Source organism: Colias eurytheme, chromosome 4 (assembly GCF_061535395.1).
Source record: "Colias eurytheme isolate Ceu_HAF_F1 chromosome 4, ilColEury1 Martin Lab GWU primary, whole genome shotgun sequence".
Lineage (NCBI taxonomy): Eukaryota > Metazoa > Arthropoda > Insecta > Lepidoptera > Pieridae > Colias > Colias eurytheme.
The window spans coordinates 6,064,897-6,088,416 of record NC_142983.1 but is presented as its reverse complement, the minus strand read 5'-3'; the positions used below and the strand labels follow the sequence as shown (position 1 = coordinate 6,088,416).

The following is a 23,520-nucleotide window of genomic DNA, read 5'->3' as shown; positions in this document are numbered from 1 at the left end:
TACGAACGAAACAACAGTCCATTCACGATACGACATGGGAATTTCCTTTAGAATTATAATAATAATTTCAACGAAACATACTGAATAATTTTATTATAAAATATATAGAAGTAAGTAGTTGTAATAGAAGAGTATCAAATATCAGGCGTATCAGACACGAAATTCATGAGTTGGTGATTCGTGAATCGTGATCAATACATTTTTGATGCGAGTATATATTTTATTCCGAACACACGTTGTAATATTTAATCTGTTTTAATGTGTCATTACTGTCATCTGTTTGAATTTGTGTTGGAACTTGGAAATTGGAATTGGATTGGATTTTATTGTATGTTATTTTGACTTTGCGTGTTTAGCTGCATTGTGATATGGACACGTTTTTATTTAAAGTGAACTAGATATTGAAATTAAATGAAGGACAATCCAAATTTATTTATTTTGTCACAACTAACAGTAAAGGCTAGTTTACCAGATTAAATGTTTACATAAACTTAAAAAAACACGCACTGAGTCTAAAATAATTTATAACTACATCTTTGCCAAAGGTTTTGTGATGTTGATTTATATTTACTAGCGAAAATGTGGACGATAATAATAATATTTATTCTTTCAATAATAGCCTATTTCGTAACTGATGAGTTAATACCAAAGCTAAAAGATTTATTTATAAAAGCCGGGTTGTATGGTGTAGATTTATGTAAAGTGTCAAAAGATAAAATGTAAGTATTGTTACCATTTATCATAATACTAGGCAGTATATAATATTAATGATATTAACATTTTATTATTGTTTTTTCAGTCCAGAAGCTATTGGAGTGGTATCTGGATGTGTATTCTTAGTAACTAACTTCTTGTTTATACCTGTTGTATTTGGAAATAGTCTCATAGACACAAGGAATTTTCCCCATAATGAGGTAGAAAAATGGGCATAATATAAAATGACTCAATTTAATTATTATTTACCTATAATAACATAAAACATGTATTTCAGTTTGCAGAGTTGTTAGCAGGCCTATTATCAATATGCTGTATGCTTTTACTTGGGTTTGCGGATGATGTATTGGATTTAAGATGGAGATACAAACTTCTATTACCAACTGTGGCTTCACTGCCCCTGTTAGTTGTTTATTATGTCAACTTCAACTCAACAACAATTATTGTACCTATACTTTTAAGAGATTACTTAGGGCCTTCTATAAATATAGGTTTGTATGAGTTTAAGCTTGATAATATAATGTGGAACTACTATTTCAGAACAATATATAAACAAATTATATTTCTTACTTATGAATTGATAATGTAATGAGGTTTTTTCAATTATTTATTAGTCTAGGTCAGGAAGTCTTAAATCTAAAAATATTTTTTTTTCAGGATTTCTCTATTATGTATACATGGGGATGTTGGCGGTGTTTTGTACAAATGCAATAAATATATTGGCCGGAATTAATGGCCTTGAGGTTGGACAGTCTGTTGTTATTGCTAGTTCCATAATTGTATTTGATTTTATGGAGTTGAGAGGAGAACAGTTTAAGGCGCATACATTTTCATTGCATCTGATGATTCCTTATCTAGCAACAACATTGGCATTGTTAAAACATAATTGGTATGTATTTTAAGATAATAATAATGAAAACAAAACTATTGTTTTTAAATGTGCTTGCAATTGTACATATAAATTTATCTAATTTTAAACCTACTGATGAGTTTACTACTAGACTAAAATATAAATATCTCAATTATCCCCACTGTCATTTGTAAACTGTATTATGTTTCAGGTACCCATCAAGAGTATTTATTGGAGATACATTTTGTTATGTTTCTGGGATGACATTTGCAGTTGTTGGTATCCTAGGACATTTCAGTAAAACAGTCCTCTTATTTTTTATACCCCAAATATTTAATTTCATATATTCTACTCCACAACTTTTTCATATAATACCGTGTCCAAGGCATCGCTTACCTAAATACAGTGCAGAGACTGATTTAGTTCAAGCCAGTAGAACTGTAATAGCAAAGAAAGATTTGCATTTATTGAATAGTGTTATTTTAAAAATATTTACAGTGCTGCACCTTATTGAAAAAGTTGAAGATGAAGAATATATTACTATTAACAATTTAACTTTGATCAATTTATTTTTGATTAAATTGGGACCAATGCCTGAAAAACGATTAACTTCAAGTCTGTTAATATTCCAAATATTTTGTTCATGTTTAGCATTTATAATAAGATATCCAATGGCATCATATTTCTATAATATTTGACAGTTTTTTTAATTTGAGTCTGTGATACTCTGTGAGGATATAATTGTAAATAAATGTTAAATTACTTTTAAGTATGTGAGGAATAGCTTAGCTTTAGTAAAAATATAGGTAAGTCTTTTAAAATTTGAACATTTAAATGATAAAGTCACTTGCGTTTACTTTATTTAATAAGTAAAAGGTAACTTTCCTATATTTATTTTATAATTGTATCCTTTTATACTTGTTATTTTTTTCTTTCCATTCAAGAAAATTTATGTATAACCATATAGTTGATTCTAATATTTTACATTATTGTAAGTATATCATTTTGTTATAAATAAGTATAAAAAATAAACTGTTTATACAGCACCTAATTTTCACTTTGACCTTATTTTTTAGCCAAGGAAACCAGGGAAATGCAACAACCATAAATAAATTTCACCTTCCAATTCTTATTCATTTTGAGAAGTTATGATTGAAATTTGATTTGTATAAATTTGCGCATGCAGTTCTCATATCTATAATGTAGCTAACTGTTATTTAAAGAAATAAAAATATTTTTTTAGAAGAAAAATGCTCGAAAATGTTGATACTTATAGCCAAACACTTTTATTAAGATCATAACTTACCAGCGGTATTTTGGACCATCCTTTATTTACTTTGGCTGAGTAATAAGGAAGCTTTTATTATCAGGCGAATATAAGCTAAAAAGTAAAAATGTAGTTAGAAAAAGCTACTTTTTAACATCAAATGAAATACAGTAAAAGTAATAAAGTAAGCAGAAACATTTTATTATCGTTTATACATTTGGAATGCATTTTTTTATTAAACAATCAGAAATGAGATACAAAATAATTATTTACAAATAATTTTTTGCATATTATAAACACAACAATATTTATTACCTACACAATGACTTGAGATTGATTAATTTACAATATTTTATAAATATACTTAAGAAATAATACATCTCCATTATTGATCTATAAATTGATTGCTATTGCTATGGGCGGTGTCTAAACAAAAATATAGTTAACTTTAATTTGCTATGCAGAAAGCCTACCCTGAAATTAAAAATTGTACTTATAGAAGTAAATTGTGAGAATGTGCAATTTATACAATTTTGATGTTAAATGTACAAATAATACTTTTTAATGACTCAATTGTTTCATAATATAAGCTCAGTCATAGTACCAAAAATCAATATAAATACTTATACATATAACATATTAAAATAAATTAAAGGAGATGTTTAAGCTTTTTCACATTTGCCTATGCTATTTACACATTTAAATAAATTCTGTATAAAACTTTCAAATATCTAAGTTTCTTTACCATAAGTCAACCAAATATCATATAATATATTATCTTCAGGATCACTATCATTGATCACTCTTAATGTTTTAAGTGTTTGCAAGTAAAATGTTAATTCAGATGTAACAATACCATGTTGTGGACTTCCATTTGCCACTATATTCATTTTAGCCAACTGCTCTCTTAACTTGTCTTTAAAATTTTCATGGACTTTCATATATATTTTTCTTATTTGATCAAGGGGCAAAATATCAATAAGGGCCTCGTGTAATTTAACTAAATGTTTCGAAATATTTCGGAATGTTTGAGAAGGAACTGGTGGCTTAGCATCCCATCCTGATAGTTGAGAACAAAGCATATTACTTACAATCAAAGATATTTTATTTTCTATTTCTTTCTTATGACCAGCAATATCACTTTCTATACTATTGAATCCATTGAGAGATAATTCTTTAGAATGTAGTTTTTCTAGAAGTTGTATTACAAGAGGTAAAAGCCACAATATAACCTGTAGTGATCTAGATACAAGTGCCAGATTTGAAGTAGAAATAGTTTTTAACCCTGCACTTTGAATGGCTCCTGCACCTAATACTAATTGGCAGCACCGTGAGTTGAAATGTCTTATTAATTCTAACATACAGTGTACTAAGTATTGGACAATATCTGGAGATTGTTTTGTTGCATCACAGTATTCTAGCAATATTTTTATCAAAAGCTGTACTGTAGCAACAACAGCATAATTTTCTCTGTTGATTACTAAAAATTTTCCATCTGGTTTTCCACTTTCATACTGTAACAAGCTTGGTATTTCACCAGTTTCACAAATCTTATTAATGACGCTTTGCAATTCGTAAGGAACATCTGCCGTTTTCCATCTTTCATTATTAAGAGCTGTAGTTAGTTGAGCTCTTCTCTCTAAGTGCAGATTTTGGATGTATTTCATAGCAAAACTCCTTAAAGCTAGTTTCATAGCATTGCTATTATGTCCAGTTATTTCTTCACATTCTCTAGAAAAGTTATCTATTAATTCTGACAATTTTGATAATTGAGTTAAATCAGAGAAAACATAATCTTTGTCAGTCCTGGTTACAATCAGATTAGCACATCTCTCATTACTGTAGTCTGAGAGGGATGATATCAACTTATTAACTTTATCTTCTAAAGAAGTAATCTCTGCTTGAGTCCAATTGTCTTCACTGTCATTTCCAGTAACATCACTCATTTGACTGACATCAAGGATAACATTGGTAACTGATAAGATTCTTCGAAACAAATTCACTATATTAGGAGTTACTTTTTGAAGAAATGTAATGCCTTCATTACAGAGAAGCCATGTATCAGTGTTTGATCCCCTTAATACAATTTCTGTATTGCCTTCCCTTTCAGATATTATTTCAACAACACTCTGTTTAATTGTTGCTTGAATTGAGGTCATGGCTTCAATTTTGAAATTATCAATAAAGTCAAATTCTTTTAGTCTAAGTATTCCAGACACAATGGAAATTATTTTATCTCTTTCTGGTAACTCATCAGGATCTGCTTGAGATCTATTTAAATCTGCCACTATGAATCTTGAAAATTCGTCATTAAGCATTTTTTGTATTAACCTCTTCATTTCTGTTAACTGTGGTGATAGATGCCTAAAAGCTTGAATACCTGATAAACGAGATGACAAAACTTTTTGGGTTGAACTTATTAAATCAAGTGCTGCTACATAGTCTGAAGTACTTAACAAAAGTTGTATCATTGGTTGAGTCTGTTGAACTGTCCCCATTAGTTTCAGTAAATCGTGTACATTATTCAAGTTATGATTGATTCTTGTAAGACTAATTAATTTTATGGGACTGGATGTTAAATTTTGTTTCACATCAATGATTTTTTTCCGTGAAGTTTGCACTGTGTTTAAAGCTCTTGCCATTTGCTCCATTATAGTATCGTGAGAAAGCATAGCATGGAAAAATGCATCTGATTTTTGTGCCACTTGCTTGGATATCTTCATTTCAATGACATCAAGATAAGTACTCAATGTTTCCTGTAGTGATCTTATTGCAGTATTAATATTTTCTGAGTCAGAAAGTCCAGGGAAAACTTTGGAAAAATTTTTAGGGTCATTTAATGCTAGTGATTGCTCATAAAATATGCTTGGAACTTCACAAACATTTTCAACAACAGGAGTCTTTGATTTGACTGGAGCATTCTCTTTCAATTGGCAATGTCTTCTGTACCTTCTAGCAATCTTTTTACAATATGATTCAAAATGCAACAATGTTATTTCTGGCAAATATGGACTCGGATATATTTCAACTTTATCTATAAAACTATCACCCCATGTCTTTGTAAAAAAATTACTTTGTTTCCCTCGGTTTGGATCATTTAAAACTGCAGGTATATTTTGTGATGATGAATAAAAGTCCCAGTTTTCAGTGCCATCTGTATTATACAAATGATGCTGTCGTATATGATATTTAAAACCAGCTTTTCGTAGATCACCAAATTGTAATGCAGAACAAATGCCATTCTGACCATATTGGCAAAGAATAATAGATCCTTCCTTTATACTATGCTTTTCTTGTATGTGTCTGAAAAACATATGTAGAAATTAAACATTATTCTAACCTTACTGGAGTTTCTTAAATATAAATAAAGATAGACATAAAGTAATTAGAAGAATTATGCATATCATTATAGTTTCTAGCGGCTACACACATTGTATACCGAATAATTATATTCATTGAATTTATATATGTTACATTACTTACTTTTCGAATTCTGAGGATGTGGTGAACAGCAAGTTTGGGCAATGGATACAATTTTGCCATGTTGGCGTTTTCGTACATTCATTGGAAGTATCCTCCATAACATTTTTGTTTTCAACTTCACTTAAATTTTATTTAATATGTTAAAACTATCATCTAAATATTTGTCCGAACAAAAAATTAAGAAATTTCATGATTATTGATGAAAGATACTCCGTCAAATTGACATTTGACAATTTGACAGCAAATAAAATGACGTTGAAAATGAAGAGAAGTCCACTAAAGGTCCGACTGTACTACATTACGCGACACATTTATATTTGCAGATTGGTCAAACTTGGCCGTGGTGGCCGTCAAGCGCAGTTTCTTAGTGCGGTCGGACCTTAATCGGAACAAAAAAATTATATTGTGATCGATTTTTTTTCATCTCCATAAATAATTCAAGACATATCTAGCTGTGATTATTAATAATTATTATCATTAAGCAGAAATTTGTTAGGAAAGTGTGTAAAGTCAGCTACTAATATTGCGATTATACTATAATAATGATGTATTCGATATTAGTCTGATATATATGTATTAAGTTTATATTGGGTATATTATGTTCAATATGCATAAAAAAATGTAAAGTAAAATATTTATGAGACATTTGTTTATAGGCCAGGAGATACTGACAAAAATTTTGGGTCATTTGTAACAGGATGGCGCGGCGGTTCTACAGGGCTCTTAGTACGCAATGACAAAAAGAAAAACGATGGTCAGAACGCTGGTACCGGGGGACTAGTCGCGTGGGCGTTAGTCGAACTCGTCGGATAAATTGTGGAAGTCAAACGATTTGTAACACAAAAATTTTAGGATTTACCGATAGCCCATAAAAAAGAAGTAGGCGGTAGTCTCATGCCATACTTTTCCGGTGAGACTTACAGCCCGCCATACCGACGTGAATCAACCATTTGTACCAGGCTAATTTTGCACAGGTAATCATCGTCCTGCAGCCATGTACGAAAATAGTCGCCATACCGCCGATAATCAGCAATTTTTTTTTGAGAGTGAGGTCGACTGACGCCCACCGGCCCACGCGACTAGTCCCCCGGTACCAGCGTTCTGATCATCATTTTTCTTTTTGTCATTGCGTACTCACACCCCTTTAGAACCGCCATTCAAATGACCCAAAATTTTGAGTCAGTATCTTCCGGCCTATTAGTTGTGGCTGGATTGTAGACAATTTTTAGGTGTTAATTTTTAGCATAAAATATAGGAGGTTGATATGCGTAAATAATTGTGGCACCACATTAGCATAAACTTTCAAGGATAGGCCATATACCTATTATAAAAGCAGGGTGAATTACAATTTTAAATAAAAACTTTCCCTAACTTGTGGCGCCAGACGGCACCTTTGTGGCGCGATTATCAAAATCCGCTTGCAGTATAGACTTTAATGATCTGAGTAGAGAACATCATAATTTAAATTATGAGTTGTGTAATGTATATTTAAAAACGAAGTAACTATATTCATCAGAATAAAGAGTAAAAAGTGATATGTACATATAACATAATAATTAGAAGAGTATAATAATTAAATACACTAAAGAAATAGTTATATTTGAAGGAATATTAATTAATGAATCTGTTAAAAAATTAATCAAACTCTTAACTCGGCAATCTTGGATTTGTCACGAATTGCTAAATTCATTCATTCTAATTCCCCGTATACAAAAATATGTACTTTGTGATTCAATCCATCTCTTTGCCGTATCTATAGATGAATTCTCTATATAATATTGTTAGAAATTTCTAGGAAGGTCGGGTTAAATATTAGTTTGAAATGTAATAAAAATGTACTGCGATTCTACACAGCTACCTAATTGATGTACCTACATCAATTAGGCACAAACACAATTAGGTTGATAACAAATCGCAGCAAGTCAACGACTATAAGCAAAGTGAGGGTAGTTGGGTCAAACGTCGTATAAACAACGTCCGAGCCCCTAGGCACGATTCGTACGAATGCGCCACGACCCCACGAGACAAAGGAAAACGGCAATTTATAGTATTCGTGAGCTAAACATGTTTTCGAAAGTGACAACTATATTCATCCACAAAAATATTAAATCAAAAGTTACGTCTAACAATACCTATATATTATCTCAACTTTTGTAACTATGAATTAAGTTTTAATTTCGTTACTACATACGAAAGAATTTCCTCGTTGTTCTGAAGGTTTTAACCCGAATTGTGTCTTCTTTTTTAATCGACTCGTTGGTATAGTGGCTTACACAGCGCGTCACACACGGTGAAGATACTATAATATTTTATCTTAAGATACTGTTATATTTTATATTACAGTATCTTAACGCATCCGGTATCAGCGTTCGGACCATCATTTTTCTTTTTGTCATTGCGTACTAAGACCCGGCCTGTAGAACCGCCATCCTGTTACAAATGACGCGAAATTTTGTGGGTACGTATACGTACATAATTGTGCTTGCGGTCAGCCGGACGGCCACCCGCATATTGCGTATACGCTCTTATTGCAGCCACAACGCACACACATGACACACTGACCATTGTAAATGTAGTAGTAGTTATAGGTACCTACAATAAATCTGTGAATCCTTGTGTTACATGTTTTACTTTAGTGTGTATTATGTAAAAAAATGGTTGCATTCAATCGTAATTTGATTTTAATTGTGTCTAATTTATTTGAGGTTGGGTTACTTCAGCGAAATAAAAATCAATTATATAATGCTTTAAACTTTATTATATACCTATTAACGTCCGATATGTTTAATCATAACCATTACATAAATTATACAAAATATTAATAAACTTATACACTATTTAAATATTACTTACCTATTTACGAATTTACACTATTACAATAATTTAAAAAAAAATAGGATAATTAATACTAACGCGAAATATTATTTTTTATAAATTAAATATAAGTATGTTAATATAATATATTTTACCTTTTACTATCACAAATTATAAGTCATTGGTAAATGGTATAAATTAGTCGCTTTATTCCTTTTGGCAGTGATAGCAGGCACACGATAGTGCAGATTTGAATATTAAATTTCTTTCTCCGTCTAGACATAATACCTTCACCGGAATCTGAAAATAAGTATTATATATCAAAAAAATTATGAATAGCATATTATATCTACCACTAGTTACATCTAGTATAAAACAAAGTCGCTTTAGGTCCCTTTGTATGCTTAAATCTTTAGCGTAGTTTACGCAACGGATTTTGATGCGTTTTTTTTAATAGATAGAGTGATTCAAAAGGAAGGTTTTAGTATATAATTTATTAGGTGTGAGACAAATCGGGCGAAGCTGCGGGCGGTAAGCAAGTTATAAACTATTTTTAAACATTTACAAAAATCTATGTTTTGACGGTTGCCGTGTTTGTTAACAAATTCAAATAAAGCATCAGGGCCGATTTTAATGAATTTTTTTGTGCTTATATTTCATCAAAAAAAATTGATTTGTACCATATAGCCTATTCAAACTGGAAAGTTATCGACTCTGATCGCGTACACGTATCGGTATAATATATCGCTACCCAAGACGGCGCGGTGCGGCGGCAGGTAGGTAACTCTCCGGTTTGAAATTTTAAAAATTATATTCTAACCGGAGAACCCGTATTTTCTATTGTTGTTTCTGTTATCACTTACATCCTCAGATTCCATGATATTACAGCACTGGCCCAATGAAGTAACTGGATGACGTTTGAAGCCTAGCATGATACTAGGCAAAGACCACGACTCACAAAAACCACGGCATGCGTTCGTCGTTATTTTAAATTCCAAGCAATCAGGGATGCTTATTGTTCTTGTGTGACCTACAAGTTTTTAAAAATACATTTTATATAATCCAAATTATCTTACAATTCCGTCAATAAATATATTATATTAGTGCAGTTAAATTATGTAGATATTTATGTAGAGGTTTATGTAGAGGTGTAACTACCTCTACATAAATATTATATGAAAAATACCACAAATACATTTTTTAACAATAACATGACAATAACCTACCTATTCTATGACAGCCTGGTTTTTTCCATGACTCTGCAGCTAACAAGTGACTTAGAAAACAGGAAAGCAAGAAACTTCTTAAAAGCATTTTGTATAAACTACCAGAATTGTGTGAGTGCTGAGAGCTTAGCGTCTGCTTTTATATTTTTCTTTGCAACTAAGTCAAATATTCTCAACCTTTAACTTGTCTGTAAGCATAAGTTTATGTTTAGATACTAAACTGACATACCTATCCTTTCCTTTATTCCCTTCATAAATCCTATCCCTACCTCTTTTTAATGAACAACATGGCAGCGGAATTAAATTACTTTTTACCCCAGGAGGGTACCAACCTTCACAGTGTTGGAGAATCCCTTCCTGAGCATTCATGCTCGGGCTGCCCTGCGTACTCTGTGGAGGGCAAAATCCCGCTCAAGAATACCACCAAGCGCAAACGAGCACATAAGTCTGTGCCACCTTCATTGTCCGTGGATTTCTGCAATGTAAGAGGCCTGCATTCTAACCTGAATCCCGTCCATCACCACCTAGAGACAGAAAAGCCAGCATTGTTGTTTCTTACGGAGACACAAATTTGTCCACCCTCCGACACAACATATCTCTGTTACCCAGGATACAAACTGGAGCACACTTTCATCCCACGAGCTGGTGTGTGTGTGTTTGTGAGGGAGGATATTTGCTATCGTCGCCTTGTCGGTCTTGAGGGCACTGACCTATCAATTATCTGGATCCGTACGGACTGTGGTGACCATCCCCGTATCTATGCATGTTTGTATCGGTCACATAGTGGTGATGCAGAAACCGACCGTCTTATCGAGCACATCCAAACAACGGCTGATGCAGTACATGAACAGATCCCCTCCGCAGAAATAATTATCTTAGGCGATTTTAATGCCCATCATACCCAATGGTTGGGTTCACGTACCACCGATCATGCGGGGAGATCTGTACACAACTTTGCGATGGCTTACGGTCTTACGCAACTGGTCTCCTCAATAACGAGACTACCCGACATTGCTGACCACACACCCTCTATACTAGACCTTCTGCTGACCTCCCATCCGGCTAATTATCAGGTAAAAGTCGAAGCCCCTCTTGGGACTTCAGATCACTGTTTAATTCGGAGTATAGTGCCAATCTTGCGTTCATCATGGCCCCGTTCACTTGGGAGCCGCCGCGTTTGGCACTATAGGTCAGCAGATTGGGATGGGATGCGGGAATTTTTTGCATCCTACCCTTGGAAGCAAGTCTGCCTTGCACCTGATCCAAGTGACTATGCTGACTCAGTTGCGGATGTGGTGCTGCAGGGAATGGAACTTTTCATTCCAAACTCTGTAGTACCCGTCGGCGGTAAGTCCCAGCCCTGGTACGGTCGTCCTTGCAAAATGGCTGCTCGCCTGAAGCAAGAGTGCTTCCATGCCTGGGCAGAAGCAATGTCTAATAAGGATCCAAACGCTAGTGCTCTCAAAAAACGGTACAACTCTGCTGCCAGGGCCTACAAGAGGAAAATATCCACAGCAAAGTCGGAATTTATTGGCAGCATAGGCGAGAAACTTTTACGCTACCCTTCTGGGAGCCGTGCTTTTTGGTCACTCGCCAAAGCTGTCCAAGGAAACTTCTGCAAGCCCTCGTTTCCACCTTTGCGCCGGGAGGATGATACTTTAGCCCACTCATCCAAAGAGAAAGCCGATCTTCTGGGTGCTCTATTTGCATCCAACTCAACGTTAGATGACAGAGGAAATGTACCGCCTACTATCTTGCGGTGCAAGAGCTCCATGCCGAATGTGCATTTCAGACTGAATGCTGTGCGAAAAGCTCTCTTCTCTCTTGATACACATAAGTCGAGTGGGCCCGACGGTGTCCCCGCCATTGTGCTGAAAAGATGTGCTCCTGAACTGGCACCGGTTCTTACAGAGCTGTTTCGGTACTCTTATAACACCGGCATTGTACCTGCCTCATGGAAGACTGCCTCAGTGCACCCGATCCCTAAAAAAGGCGATCAATCGGATCCATCCAACTACAGACCAATCGCTATTACCTCCCTGCTCTCCAAAGTGATGGAAAACATCATTAACAGCCAGCTATTGGGTTATCTTGAAGAGAACCAGCTGATCAGTGACCAACAGTATGGTTTTCGTCATGGACGGTCGGCTGGTGATCTTCTAATCTTCCTAACTCACCGATGGGCAAGTGCTGTTGAGAGCAAGGGGGAAGCTTTAGTGGTTGGTCTGGACGTTGCAAAAGCCTTCGATCGGGTGTGGCATCAGGCGCTCCTCTCGAAAGTTACAGCCTATGGACTTCCAGAGAAATTATGCAAGTGGATTGCCAGTTTTCTTACAGCGCGCAGTATTCGAGTCTTGGTCGATGGATCAAGCTCTGACTTATTACCTGTGAACGCTGGCGTCCCCCAAGGCTGCGTACTCTCACCCACACTGTTCCTTCTGCATATCAATGACATGTTACAAATTAGTAACATTCATTGTTATGCAGATGACAGTACTGGTGATGCTATATATACCGGCCGCACTAATATGTCTCTGGTACACGTCCAAGAGTACCGTAACATACTTGTGTCCAAAATTGAGACTCTCCTTGGAGAAGTCTCAGAGTGGGGTCGACAAAATCTTGTCCGTTTTAACCCTGGCAAGACACAAGTATGTCTTTTTTCAGCTAAAAAAGCACCATTTCTCACGGCGCCCCTATTTGAGAGCACCCCCCTTAGTATCAAGTCCAGTATCGGAATTCTTGGTGTCAATATTTCTGATGATGTTCAGTTCCGCTATCATTTGGAAGGCAAAGCTACACTAGCTTCCAAAAAATTGGGTGTCCTAAATAGAGCGAAGCAGTATTTCAGGCCTGAACATCTATTACTACTTTACAAAGCGCAAATACGGCCTCATATGGAATACTGCTCCCATCTCTGGGCCGGGGCACCACAATATCAGCTCCTGCCACTTGATAGCGTGCAACGAAGAGCCGTCAGAATTATTGGCAAACAAGCACTTACCGATCGGCTTGATTCTCTAGATTTACGACGAGACGTTGCATCTTTATGCGTTTTCTACCGTCTGTATAATGGGGAGTGCTCTGAGGAGTTGTTTGAGCTGATACCTGCCGCGGAATTCCACAACCGTACCGCACGGCATAAGACCAAGTTCCACGCTCACCATCTGGACCTCTGGCGCTCTAGTACGGTGCGATTTACCCGCCACTTCATTCCGCGCACAACCAAATTGTGGAACAGCCTGCCTTCGGCGATATTCCCGAACGCCTACGACATCGAGGCATTTAAAAAGAGAATATACCTCCACCTTAAAAAGTCGGCAACACATCCTCGGACACGTCTGTAGATGCCTATGGGCTGTGGAATTGCTTACCATCAGGCGATCCACATGCTCGTTTGCCTTCTTTCATATAAAAAAAAAAAAAAAAAAAAAAACATGGTCTTCTGGGGGAGGCATTTGAACAAGTAGGTTGAATTAAAATTTTTAACTGATTAATTAAATATTAGTTATGTACTTAGTTAGCTAATTCGTGGCCGAAAACATTTAATAAATCAAAAAAATAATGTTATTTAAAATAAATTAATGTTTACGAATACCTACTATTTTGTTTTTACCCGACTGTGACAGAAGGAGGATTACGTTTTTCGAGTGTAGGTATATTTCTATAGCACGCAGGAGCCTTTAAACCCGGCTTTTCGTATTTTTATGTGAGTGGTGTCAATAGGTTCGATATTTAGCAGTAAAATTTGCAATCGGGATTTTCACTGTAATTTTTAATAGGTACCGACATTCCCACAGGTACCTACATTAGGATCAAAAGGAAAAACTCATTTACGCAGGTGCAACGGCGGGGCGCAGCTAGTAGCATATATTATATTATATAGGTAATTTAAAAGATACCCAGTAAATATATTTGAAGTTATTTTATTTGAAAATATAAAACTGTTTGCTACCTCAGACTAAATAAAAGAACATTTTTTTCATGTCATTAATTTTTGCGACTGGCGTTATGGAGCGAAAGGGAAAAATAAAGTTGTTTTCTTTTCGTGACGTAAAAGGTTAAAGTGACTATATGCAGCATTATAGCTTTACATATTATCATCATAAGTACCTACCTATAAACTTCGATTTAATAATATAATGATTTTGTTTCAATATGTAGGAAATTTGACCATAGCTGATAAATTATAGATAAGATTTCAGTAGGTTTCATGTTCATTCATTTATGTAGGATAGATGCTGTTGCGTTACATCTTTCAAGGTACCAGCTGACGAACTTTCCTCCGAGATACAGCCAGCTAATATTAATTTTCATTTACTTATAGCACCATATAAAGGATCATTAGGTAAATTTCCAGTTGAGAGGAAATCATTGTAAATATTTTTTTTCATGTTCAAGCAGCCAGTAGCTGACGTAGGTATGTACTTACCTACAATCCACTATATTATGTTACGCTCAAGTGACTTTCAAGATATTACATAAAATGTAATACCTATGACAAATTTTCAAATGAGAGGAAATGACTGAAAAAACATTTTTTTTCTACATGCGTGGACTCTGGGAGGCTGGCGCTACTGCCCGACCCACCAAGGAAGTCGCAGCTGCTGACGGGCGCGAGTGTTCAAAGTATAAGTCCCTGATGAATTTTAAGAAGTTTCACTCGAGATCGATCGAGAAAGAACGATCCAAAAATGGATGTGGCTCCCGGAACAGTAGATAAAAGGATGATCTTAAAATGTCTATTACAGCTAGTAAAATATGCTATGCTAAATAAATAATAGTAAATAATGATCAATTATAGTATTTTTTTAAAGAATATTTGGTGCGTGATATCTACAATATGATGAATACAATCGATATCGAAGCCAAAAATATAGTTTTATAATTATTTTTGTCCGTTTGTTTGTATGTCCGGGCTAATCTAAAAAAGTGCTGCATGCATTTACTTCAAATTTGATACAGATATTGCATTGAGACCTAAGGAAGGACATAGGATAGATTGTATCCCGGAAATCCCACGGGAACGGGAACTATGCAGATTTTTCTTTTACTACGCAGGCGAAGTCACCGGCGGAAAGCTAGTTCTAAATATATAAATCGTTCGTTCGTTCGTTACCTAGCAACGGTGTAATTGACAACAAGTTTAGTGCTTGTTCTGTTTAAAAATGGAAGTAGAATACAGAATAATTAATCTTTACAAAAATAAACAATACGACGAATGTATTCAATTATGTCAAAATGCGTCACAAACTAGCAATAAAGTTATCGAATTCGTTCATTTGCGTGCTCTAACCATTCAAGCTAAAATAGCTGGTAATGCCTATGAAGAAGTGGAGTATTATCCCGTACAAGAAGATTTAATAAATACTGCAGTAGCAAAAACTCCGAGGCCAGGAACTACATTTCAAAGGGAAATAAAAACTGCACAAAACGTAAGGGAAGCAAATGTCTGGAAGGCATTTGTTTCGCAATTTTAAACTAACATTATAGTTAGATTTAAATTATATTTCCATGGAAGTACCTAGTTATGTACCTATATTCTGTCATAAAAAACTTAATCTAAGTTCAATTAAAAGCTTTTCATGTGTGACAGTTTAAAGGTGTGTGTGATCTTGAGCAAAATTAAAATATAAGCTAAAATACAAATTGTGTAAAACTATTTCAGCAACGATTTCCTGCGACTGCCACAATTAAGTCAAGAGCTGGGACTGGTACTGCCCGTGCTCGGACCGCGCAATCTGCTTTGTTAACGGCATCCCGTCTGTCCCGCGCAGCGACCGCTTCAGCTGGTGGCACGGCCATTGGAGAAGCTCCTATTATTTTACGTTTTCTTTCTAAAGATGACAAAAACTTTATACCTGCAGCAAAAACTCTATTCGAATATATTTACTATTGTGAAGGTGACGTTCGAAAGGTAGTTACCACATAATATCATAGTATGATAATAATGCTAATATGTAAAGTAATTATCTTTTAAAAGCAATCAGCACACACCCAGACTTTTTACACATAATGTAGGTAATATCACATGTTGTATTTACAACAGGCGATGGAGATTATCTTTCAAGTAAAAAAATTGGATGAAAAATACGACTGGTGGTGGAATTACTCCTTAGCACGATGCTATTATGCACTTGGAATGTACAGAAATACAGAAGATTGTTTACGGCAAGCATTGAAACAAAATAAACATGTGGCAATATATTTACGTTTAGTGGCCATGTACGTCAGCATGAATCAACCTCTTTCAGCATTAGACGTGTGCAAGCAAGGATTATCTGTTTCTCAGGAGTACACTCCATTGCTTCTTGAACAAGCCCGGATTCATGAGATGATGGGCAACAATGCTGTAGCTGTTAAATATTACCGCATGGTAGCACTAGAGGATCCATCAAATATGGAGGCTGTAGCAAATATAGCGATGTATAATTTTTATAATGACCAACCCGAAATAGCACTTCGATATTACAGGTAAACAAACACAAATTATCTAAATAATAGGCATAATGATAAACTATACAGAATAAGTAGTCTATCCCAAGTGGGATATTTTTTGGAGGTATTCATAATAATTCTGAATAAATACGACTGAAAACTTGTTCTTATTTATTCCAGAAGACTGTTGGCCACTAATCCACCAGGCCCTGAAATATACAACAATTTGGGGCTGTGTTGCCTTTATTGCAGTCAATGGGATCTAATCTTACCATGCTTCAGGCAGGCCCTATATTACTCTACAAATGTTGAGTCCCGTTCGAATATTTGGTTTAATCTTGCTCACGTGGCTCTTGTAAGTTAAAACCAAAATATTTTGGTTCATTCTATTGCTTATTGTTCATCTTAGTAGATATGCCAATTCCTATCCGAATTATATCAGAAAAACTAAGTATATTATTAAAGAAAGACATGACGCAGATCACAGATGAGTAGGTATAACTTCTTTTTCGCCGTTTGTATTATTTTAACTACATTTCATAACGTTTTTACAGTCAACGGGTGATTTAATTTTGACAAGAAGATGTTTACAAAATAGCCTAGCTGTATCTGACCATGGGCCGTCGCGACAAGCTCTTCTTGCGCTAGATGCACGATTGAAAGTACGCAAGAATATGTAGTTCATCTTAATAATAAAAAGCAATTTTTTTACTATACGTTTTATTTCACATAAGATCCGCACGTAGGTAGGTACCTACTTATTACCACTCCTTCAGCACCAAAATTTTTTGTCAAGGAATAATGTCTCGTATTAATGGTAAACATTTTGTGCCACAAAATAGAATAGAGGTTTACCAATACCATATAACTATCAAATAATAAGCAACTAATTTAAAAGATGTTCCCAAAGACGACGGAGATTCTCCCTCTTCATATGTATTGAAATGTTTTGTAATACCTACCTACATACAAAATTCTGACTATACAAATATGCACAGATCACAGTGCAAATATGATAAAGGCCGATATAAAATGAAGCGATTATTGTAAACAAAACAAGTAATCTTTTATTGATGGTTCAAAAGATTCCATACACCGCAACTCTTCGTATTTCAAAGATGCTAATGTATCTAATATAGGTTCAGGGTGGGTGCGTTGTATATCTTGACTATAATCGGATTTTATACTCGGTTCCGAAGTTATTTTAGCGGTATATCGTTTCTTTACCTGAAAGGAAAAAAAAACAGAAATTAATAAGTTCGCGACTCGTGTGCTCTTAATAGTCCATTGAAATGTTACATTTTTTAGACCTTAGCGTGCGTTTCTCAGTGCTCAGAAGTCATTTTATTTTATGGGTGTGTAGGAGGAGTGTATAGAAGGTTAACTTCAAGTTGGTGGGGTCAGCCCCGAGCTGATTTCAACATTTAATCGTGTTGAAATGATGAACAATATTCATGTTTTCGGGACTTCGGGTTCCATACCGAAAGGTTAAAAATACGCAACGGATTTTGATGCGTTTTTTTTTAATAGATCGAGTGATTCAAGAGGATGTTTTAGTAGGTATATAATTTATTAGGTTTTAGGCAAAGCGGGCGAAGCCGCGGGCGGTAAGCTAGTTTATAAAATAAATATAAGGGGCCTCCCATACACAATTATTATTCATTTAATATTCAGGGTAAGCTTTTACAATTCTTAACTAGGTAAATATAAAAAAATAATTAAATAAGTATTAAACAATAAAAAATTACACTTAAAATCTAAAATTACAATCACATAACAGAAAAATAAAAATAAAATGTTCCCTGAAAAGGTCTTGGCTCAGCAAAATGTCATAGTTCTAAAAACCTTTAGAATATTCTACTTAAAAATAAAAAAGAATAACTAATTAAATTCAAATAGAAGCGCATAACTCGAGAACGGCTGAACCGATTTCGATAATTCTTTTTTTATTATATTCCTTGAAGTACGAGGATGGTTTTTATGTAGAGAAAACGTAAATATGTACCACGGGCGAAGCCGGGGCGGACCGCTAGTTAAAGATATAAAAAATCATTATCTTATATAATGGACTGATAATAAATCCACATGATGGCAATATGCAAGTTTATGTAAGTTCATATAAAAACGATAGAGAGCAACAAGGAAAACATTACATCATCATCATCATGTTAAAGAATAACAAAACTTATTTGTACGGAACCCTGGTGTCGCGAGTCTGATTCGCATTAACCGTTTTTTTTAAATACCTATATATAATCTGCGAAAGTGAAAACGATAATTATTATTCATCTAGATATTTTTAACCTACCTCATCTAAGTTGCAAGGCGAAACACCAATATTTTCCCAATTGTCTGAACCTCTAGGAATCATTATGGACTTCATATAATTCGTATTTTTTTCTTTTAATAATACGCCGTTTCCAAATCCCATTCCATAGAATAAATCTTTTGCTTTCCTGGCTAAATGAGTATCTTTCTTTGAATAAAATAAAAGATGTGCGTTGCATAACAAAGCAACACTTCTCAATGTAGTACAAACTATTTTTTTAACTTCAGTGTCTGAAAGAGATTTAAATTTTTAGTTCTATGGACTTAAATGTAAATGATAACAATTCCGATCATGAGACGGGATTCGAACCTGCGTCTTTCGCAGTGAGTTTCGCCATACCTACCGTGGCCGACGACTGACATATAGCAATCCTTTTCCGATCCCACAATTTTTAAATATACAGGTAAGTATGGGAAATAGGTACTGCTGTTATAGGATCATAGCCTATTTTGGGTAGGTCGTAAATGCAGTAAGTAGGTAGTTTATGTTGTAATGAAATTCTTGGTTACAATAAAAATTAAAAAGGTAGAAGGTAGTAGATATGTTACGGCTAAAGGTAGGTGAGAACATAAACTTAAGATTAGCCGGCTAAACTTAGGTTTATTTTCGACGAGGTGTTAATGTTAGTTTGTTCTATCTTTAGCCGGCTAAACTTAAGTGTAACCGCAGGCCCGTGGCTAAAAATGTCGGGGTGGGTAGATTTGGTTACTATAATACATGTAAGGAACAGGGCGAGTGTTTTCTGGCACTTCGCCGGCTGCTGCCGCAGCACGCTCGCTGCGCTCGCTCGGCTCGTGCGGGTCTTAAGAGTTCTAACCTAACCTAACCTAGCCACCAGCTTTCTGCCCTGAGTCGGGGTGGGTAGATTTGGTTACTATAATACATGTAAGGAACAGGGCGAGTGTTTTCTGGCACTGTGCGGGCCCCTCAAGCCCTCCACCGGCCCGGCGCTAACCAAATCTACCCACCCCGACATTTTTAGCCACGGGCCTGCGGTTACACTTAAGTTTAGCCGGCTAAAGATAGAACAAACTAACATTAACACCTCGTCGAAAATAAACCTAAGTTTAGCCGGCTAATCTTAAGTTTATGTTCTCACCTACCTTTAGCCGTGACAGATATATTGACAAAACTTTTAGTTAAACTGGTATGTAGGTAGTTACTTACATAAATTTATAATTTTTTGTTCAATGGTAATTTACTTTCGATGTTAAATATATCATCATCATGACTGTACAAAATATTATATTTTTTTTAAATTATTATAACAAGTTAACATCATGTCTATGAGTTTATGTTTACCTACGACCTCGCTATAAAATTTAGGTACCTAAGTACTTACCAAAATTTTTAAACTGGTCATAGTACCCGCCAACGATGATTATTTCTAGTGCAGAATCTGCATTCGAAAAATTCTTTTGAAGAGCCTGAATACAAGATTCTAAAGTATTCCATATTTCTTTGATTTTATTTAAATCAAGCATTATACAAAAGAAAAAAGATCCTCTTATAGGTATAGACAAGAGAACATCGCTAAGCATTTCAATTTTGCCGCCATATTCCCAGACATGACAAATCATTTTATCGATGCCTGGCTTTTGGGATGACTTCCTTCCAAATGAATACTCCATGACTAACGTTTCCCTCGGATTATCATTTTTATCAAGGAAGGCATTAATTAAACTCGATTTTCCCTGAAAATTTAATAGATCATACTGTGAAATTTGTTATTTGAAAATGTAATATTAATGTAATAAGACGCTATAATGTACAATCAAACTTCAGGACGAGAGAAATAGAACCTTAGAATAGAACGTATAGGACATATTGGTATTTGGTGTTAATTATAGGTACCTAATAATTTATATGTAATATAGCTTTTCTATAAGTTGCCTACCATTTTACTGATTTAAGTGAATATTTTCAATTGTAATATAAAACTTTTAGTACTTACAACGTTTTTACTACCTGCTATTATTATTGTACTCATGGAACGATCATTTTGTTCTGAAAGAGTTTCCTTTACAAGTTCGGATGCTAACTCTGGTATAGACATTCTAAATTTGTTGTTTTGATAGATTTTGTTATTTAAACCTTATTAAAAACAATCTTTTGAATAAAGCTTCGCTTCCTTTACAGGTTTTAATAAAACCTTAAAAACAAGGCCAGGATCCACTGGTTGCCTAGTAACGAAAACCACAGAACGAAAACAAACATATACCTACACAGCTTTTTTAAATGTCTGTGGTGAGAGTGGTAATTAAAATTATGCTTTTGGTCATGGACGTATAAAAAAAGACGCACGGTATATCGCCTAAACATTGAGTGAAGCCTAGTAATGGCGGCGAAACATCCATGTGTGTGAGCCATGTTGCCATGGCAACAGCTGTCCTGATGACAATGGCGGCTGTATTTTTTTCTATAAATTTTGCCGTAATAATTTTGTCATTAAAAACATAAAAGAAATAACTTGCTACCCTGTGGAATGTAATCCCTTGTGTTTTGTTATTTAAAATTGTACTGTTGCGACACCATTTAACCACGCAAGACGGCATTTTAAATATTTTTTGTGAAACAGTGACGCAGTTAATCAGTCGGTAGTTCACGATCACGACGTAATGGCGGCCGACTAGCTTACTATGGTGAGAGTGTGTGCGTGTTTATTGTCTTTACACGATCGCTAGCTTACTATGGTGACTTCACGTTGTTTGTTCCTAATACGGTGTCCGTCTTTTTTTATACGTCCATGCTTTTGGTAATGCATGTGGTAATGCAGATAAGTACTATGTGGTAATAGGTACTACAATTCGATGGATTTTTTTTTAAATAACAGTAAGCCTATTATAGTTACGATTTAATTTCCAAAAAAAAACTACAATTAAGTAGTTAGTCATCTTTATTTTAAATGCATTTTGTGGGTGCAATAACAAAATCAATAAATGAATAATAATTTACAAATTATAAAAAGGCTTTGTAAATTGTAATGTTTTAGTTGTTCAAATTTTATCAAAATAAATATATAGCACTTAATAAACAATATCTAGATCAAAATAATTTATAACCTTACCTACACATGAGTTATCGTAGGTACCTTTTAAATTTTATACATATTATAATACCTATTATGTATACCTTTATATATATTCGGTTCCTGGCAATGTACCTATAGTTATATCATGTTTAGAACCTGCAATATCCTGAAGAGGAAAGATAAAAATATTTAAAAGATAAGAATAATATATCTAGACTGCAAACATAATTCATAAACCATGCTATCCACTTTTCCCGAATCATGAATTAAATTTAAATACAAACTTTATTTCTTAACGGAGATTATTAATAAGTTTGAATTAACACATATGTCGTCACTTAAGTGCGCTGAATCGATTCTATTCCTAGTAGTACATATTAGTAATTAGTACACTAAACAAATGTGGCAATTATTTTAAAATAAATACAACAGTCAACAAGTATCTAAAAAAAACAATCATTTATTATTTGTCGATTGTTGTTGTGTACCTAATGTATGTGTTACGCTCTACGTGTACCGGAAAAGGCTCGACGAGTGAAAAAAACCACAACGACTCTCTGATTCTAGATAAGGCTTACTTATCCGTCATTTTCGAATGTTTGGTATTATTCATAGTAAAAAGAGAGAAATATGTTATTTTCGAACAAAGGTACATCGCGCCGTTTGTATGCACGCGGAGCGCTTAGCCACGCCCCCCCGTTCATGTATGTACGCACTACGCACGCACACAACGCCGATCGGTTCCGTCTGCGGTAGCGGTCGCGTGCGGGCCGCGCTATTGCAGCACTGCTGCAGTGAACGATCGGCGCGCGTTTGTTATTATTAAATTATTTAAAATATCAATGTGACTAGTGACAATCCTGCGCCTCACGTATTAGGTACCGTGCGCTATGTGTACCTAAACGCCGGGAGTTGGCCTACTTCTCTCTTTTTACTATGATATTATCATCTATTGGGTGCTTTTATAATTTACCGTGGCACGGCACGGTACCGCACGTTTTTATCGTCACGGTAAATTAGGAAAGCAAAATGTATGCATTTGTATGCAAACGCTTTTAATTTACCGTCCACGGCAACGGCACGCCGTGAACGGCAACGATCTACCGTGCCGTTGCCGTAGCATACTGCGCTCCCTATCAAATCGTCGCGGCATTGTTGAGAGTGTAGTGTGTGCGTACAAGAAATTTGTATGTGTGCATGCGTAGCCAAGAGGCGCGGGAGGCAGGGCGGCGCTTTTAAATTATTACTCAGATGAGAAAGTATGTAATAAAACGATTTTGTTGACATCCGAAAATAATTGAAAAACTTATTTGGGTCTTCCTTGAGCTTATCAAATAGCGTATAGTATGACCCTTCTAAATATTTTAC

General features: G+C 34.9%; 5 protein-coding genes across 5 annotated transcripts; 2 read left to right on the top strand and 3 right to left on the bottom strand.

Annotated features, from left to right (window-relative positions):
* Positions 1-286: 286 nt before the first annotated feature.
* Positions 287-2,608, top strand: Alg7 (Alg7 dolichyl-phosphate N-acetylglucosaminephosphotransferase). The gene is made up of 5 exons (XM_090120582.1): positions 287-719; positions 800-914; positions 992-1,205; positions 1,372-1,603; positions 1,776-2,608. Exons 1-5 carry the CDS (start codon positions 580-582, stop codon positions 2,260-2,262), a joined length of 1,188 nt encoding a protein of 395 aa, XP_089976708.1. The 5' UTR covers positions 287-579; the 3' UTR covers positions 2,263-2,608.
* A 398-nt stretch (positions 2,609-3,006) lies between these two features.
* Positions 3,007-6,528, bottom strand: scat (VPS54 subunit of GARP complex scat). The gene is made up of 2 exons (XM_090120580.1): positions 6,315-6,528; positions 3,007-6,134 (listed from the first exon to the last, which is right to left on the bottom strand). Exons 1-2 carry the CDS (start codon positions 6,410-6,412, stop codon positions 3,563-3,565), a joined length of 2,670 nt encoding a protein of 889 aa, XP_089976706.1. The 5' UTR covers positions 6,413-6,528; the 3' UTR covers positions 3,007-3,562.
* Positions 6,529-9,291: 2,763 nt separating this feature from the next.
* Gpa2 (Glycoprotein hormone alpha 2) lies at positions 9,292-10,575 on the bottom strand. Its single transcript, XM_090101619.1, has 3 exons — positions 10,355-10,575; positions 9,992-10,158; positions 9,292-9,428 (listed from the first exon to the last, which is right to left on the bottom strand). The coding sequence occupies exons 1-3, from the start codon at positions 10,440-10,442 to the stop codon at positions 9,336-9,338; spliced, it is 348 nt and encodes a 115-aa protein (XP_089957745.1). The 5' UTR covers positions 10,443-10,575; the 3' UTR covers positions 9,292-9,335.
* Positions 10,576-14,500: 3,925 nt separating this feature from the next.
* Positions 14,501-17,604, top strand: BBS8 (tetratricopeptide repeat protein 8). The gene is made up of 5 exons (XM_090120578.1): positions 14,501-15,789; positions 16,023-16,271; positions 16,404-16,828; positions 16,973-17,147; positions 17,347-17,604. The coding sequence occupies exons 1-5, from the start codon at positions 15,523-15,525 to the stop codon at positions 17,470-17,472; spliced, it is 1,242 nt and encodes a 413-aa protein (XP_089976704.1). The 5' UTR covers positions 14,501-15,522; the 3' UTR covers positions 17,473-17,604.
* LOC149909001 (cytoplasmic dynein 2 light intermediate chain 1) lies at positions 17,530-21,254 on the bottom strand. Its single transcript, XM_090120579.1, has 4 exons — positions 21,076-21,254; positions 20,464-20,815; positions 19,101-19,351; positions 17,530-18,019 (listed from the first exon to the last, which is right to left on the bottom strand). Exons 1-4 carry the CDS (start codon positions 21,175-21,177, stop codon positions 17,834-17,836), a joined length of 891 nt encoding a protein of 296 aa, XP_089976705.1. The 5' UTR covers positions 21,178-21,254; the 3' UTR covers positions 17,530-17,833.
* Positions 21,255-23,520: the final 2,266 nt, after the last annotated feature.

Bases quoted from the DNA above. Each gene is read 5' to 3' on its own strand.
- Alg7 (XM_090120582.1), top strand. From the start codon at position 580: ATGTGGACGATAATAATAATATTTATTCTTTCAATAATAGCCTATTTC. The intron at 915-991 runs GTAGAAAAATGG...CATGTATTTCAG, and splicing joins GGAATTTTCCCCATAATGAG to TTTGCAGAGTTGTTAGCAGG. The intron at 1,604-1,775 runs GTATGTATTTTA...ATTATGTTTCAG, and splicing joins GCATTGTTAAAACATAATTG to GTACCCATCAAGAGTATTTA.
- scat (XM_090120580.1), bottom strand. From the start codon at position 6,412: ATGGAGGATACTTCCAATGAATGTACGAAAACGCCAACATGGCAAAAT. The intron at 6,135-6,314 runs GTAAGTAATGTA...TATGTTTTTCAG, and splicing joins ACATCCTCAGAATTCGAAAA to ACACATACAAGAAAAGCATA.
- Gpa2 (XM_090101619.1), bottom strand. From the start codon at position 10,442: ATGCTTTTAAGAAGTTTCTTGCTTTCCTGTTTTCTAAGTCACTTGTTA. The intron at 10,159-10,354 runs GTAGGTTATTGT...AAAAACTTGTAG, and splicing joins ACCAGGCTGTCATAGAATAG to GTCACACAAGAACAATAAGC. The intron at 9,429-9,991 runs GTAAGTGATAAC...ACTTATTTTCAG, and splicing joins ATATCATGGAATCTGAGGAT to ATTCCGGTGAAGGTATTATG.
- BBS8 (XM_090120578.1), top strand. From the start codon at position 15,523: ATGGAAGTAGAATACAGAATAATTAATCTTTACAAAAATAAACAATAC. The intron at 15,790-16,022 runs GTAAGGGAAGCA...AAACTATTTCAG, and splicing joins AAATAAAAACTGCACAAAAC to CAACGATTTCCTGCGACTGC. The intron at 16,272-16,403 runs GTAGTTACCACA...TATTTACAACAG, and splicing joins GTGAAGGTGACGTTCGAAAG to GCGATGGAGATTATCTTTCA.
- LOC149909001 (XM_090120579.1), bottom strand. From the start codon at position 21,177: ATGTCTATACCAGAGTTAGCATCCGAACTTGTAAAGGAAACTCTTTCA. The intron at 19,352-20,463 runs GTAAGTACTTAG...AATCTCTTTCAG, and splicing joins TGACCAGTTTAAAAATTTTG to ACACTGAAGTTAAAAAAATA. The intron at 18,020-19,100 runs GTAGGTTAAAAA...TTTTCCTTTCAG, and splicing joins CGCCTTGCAACTTAGATGAG to GTAAAGAAACGATATACCGC.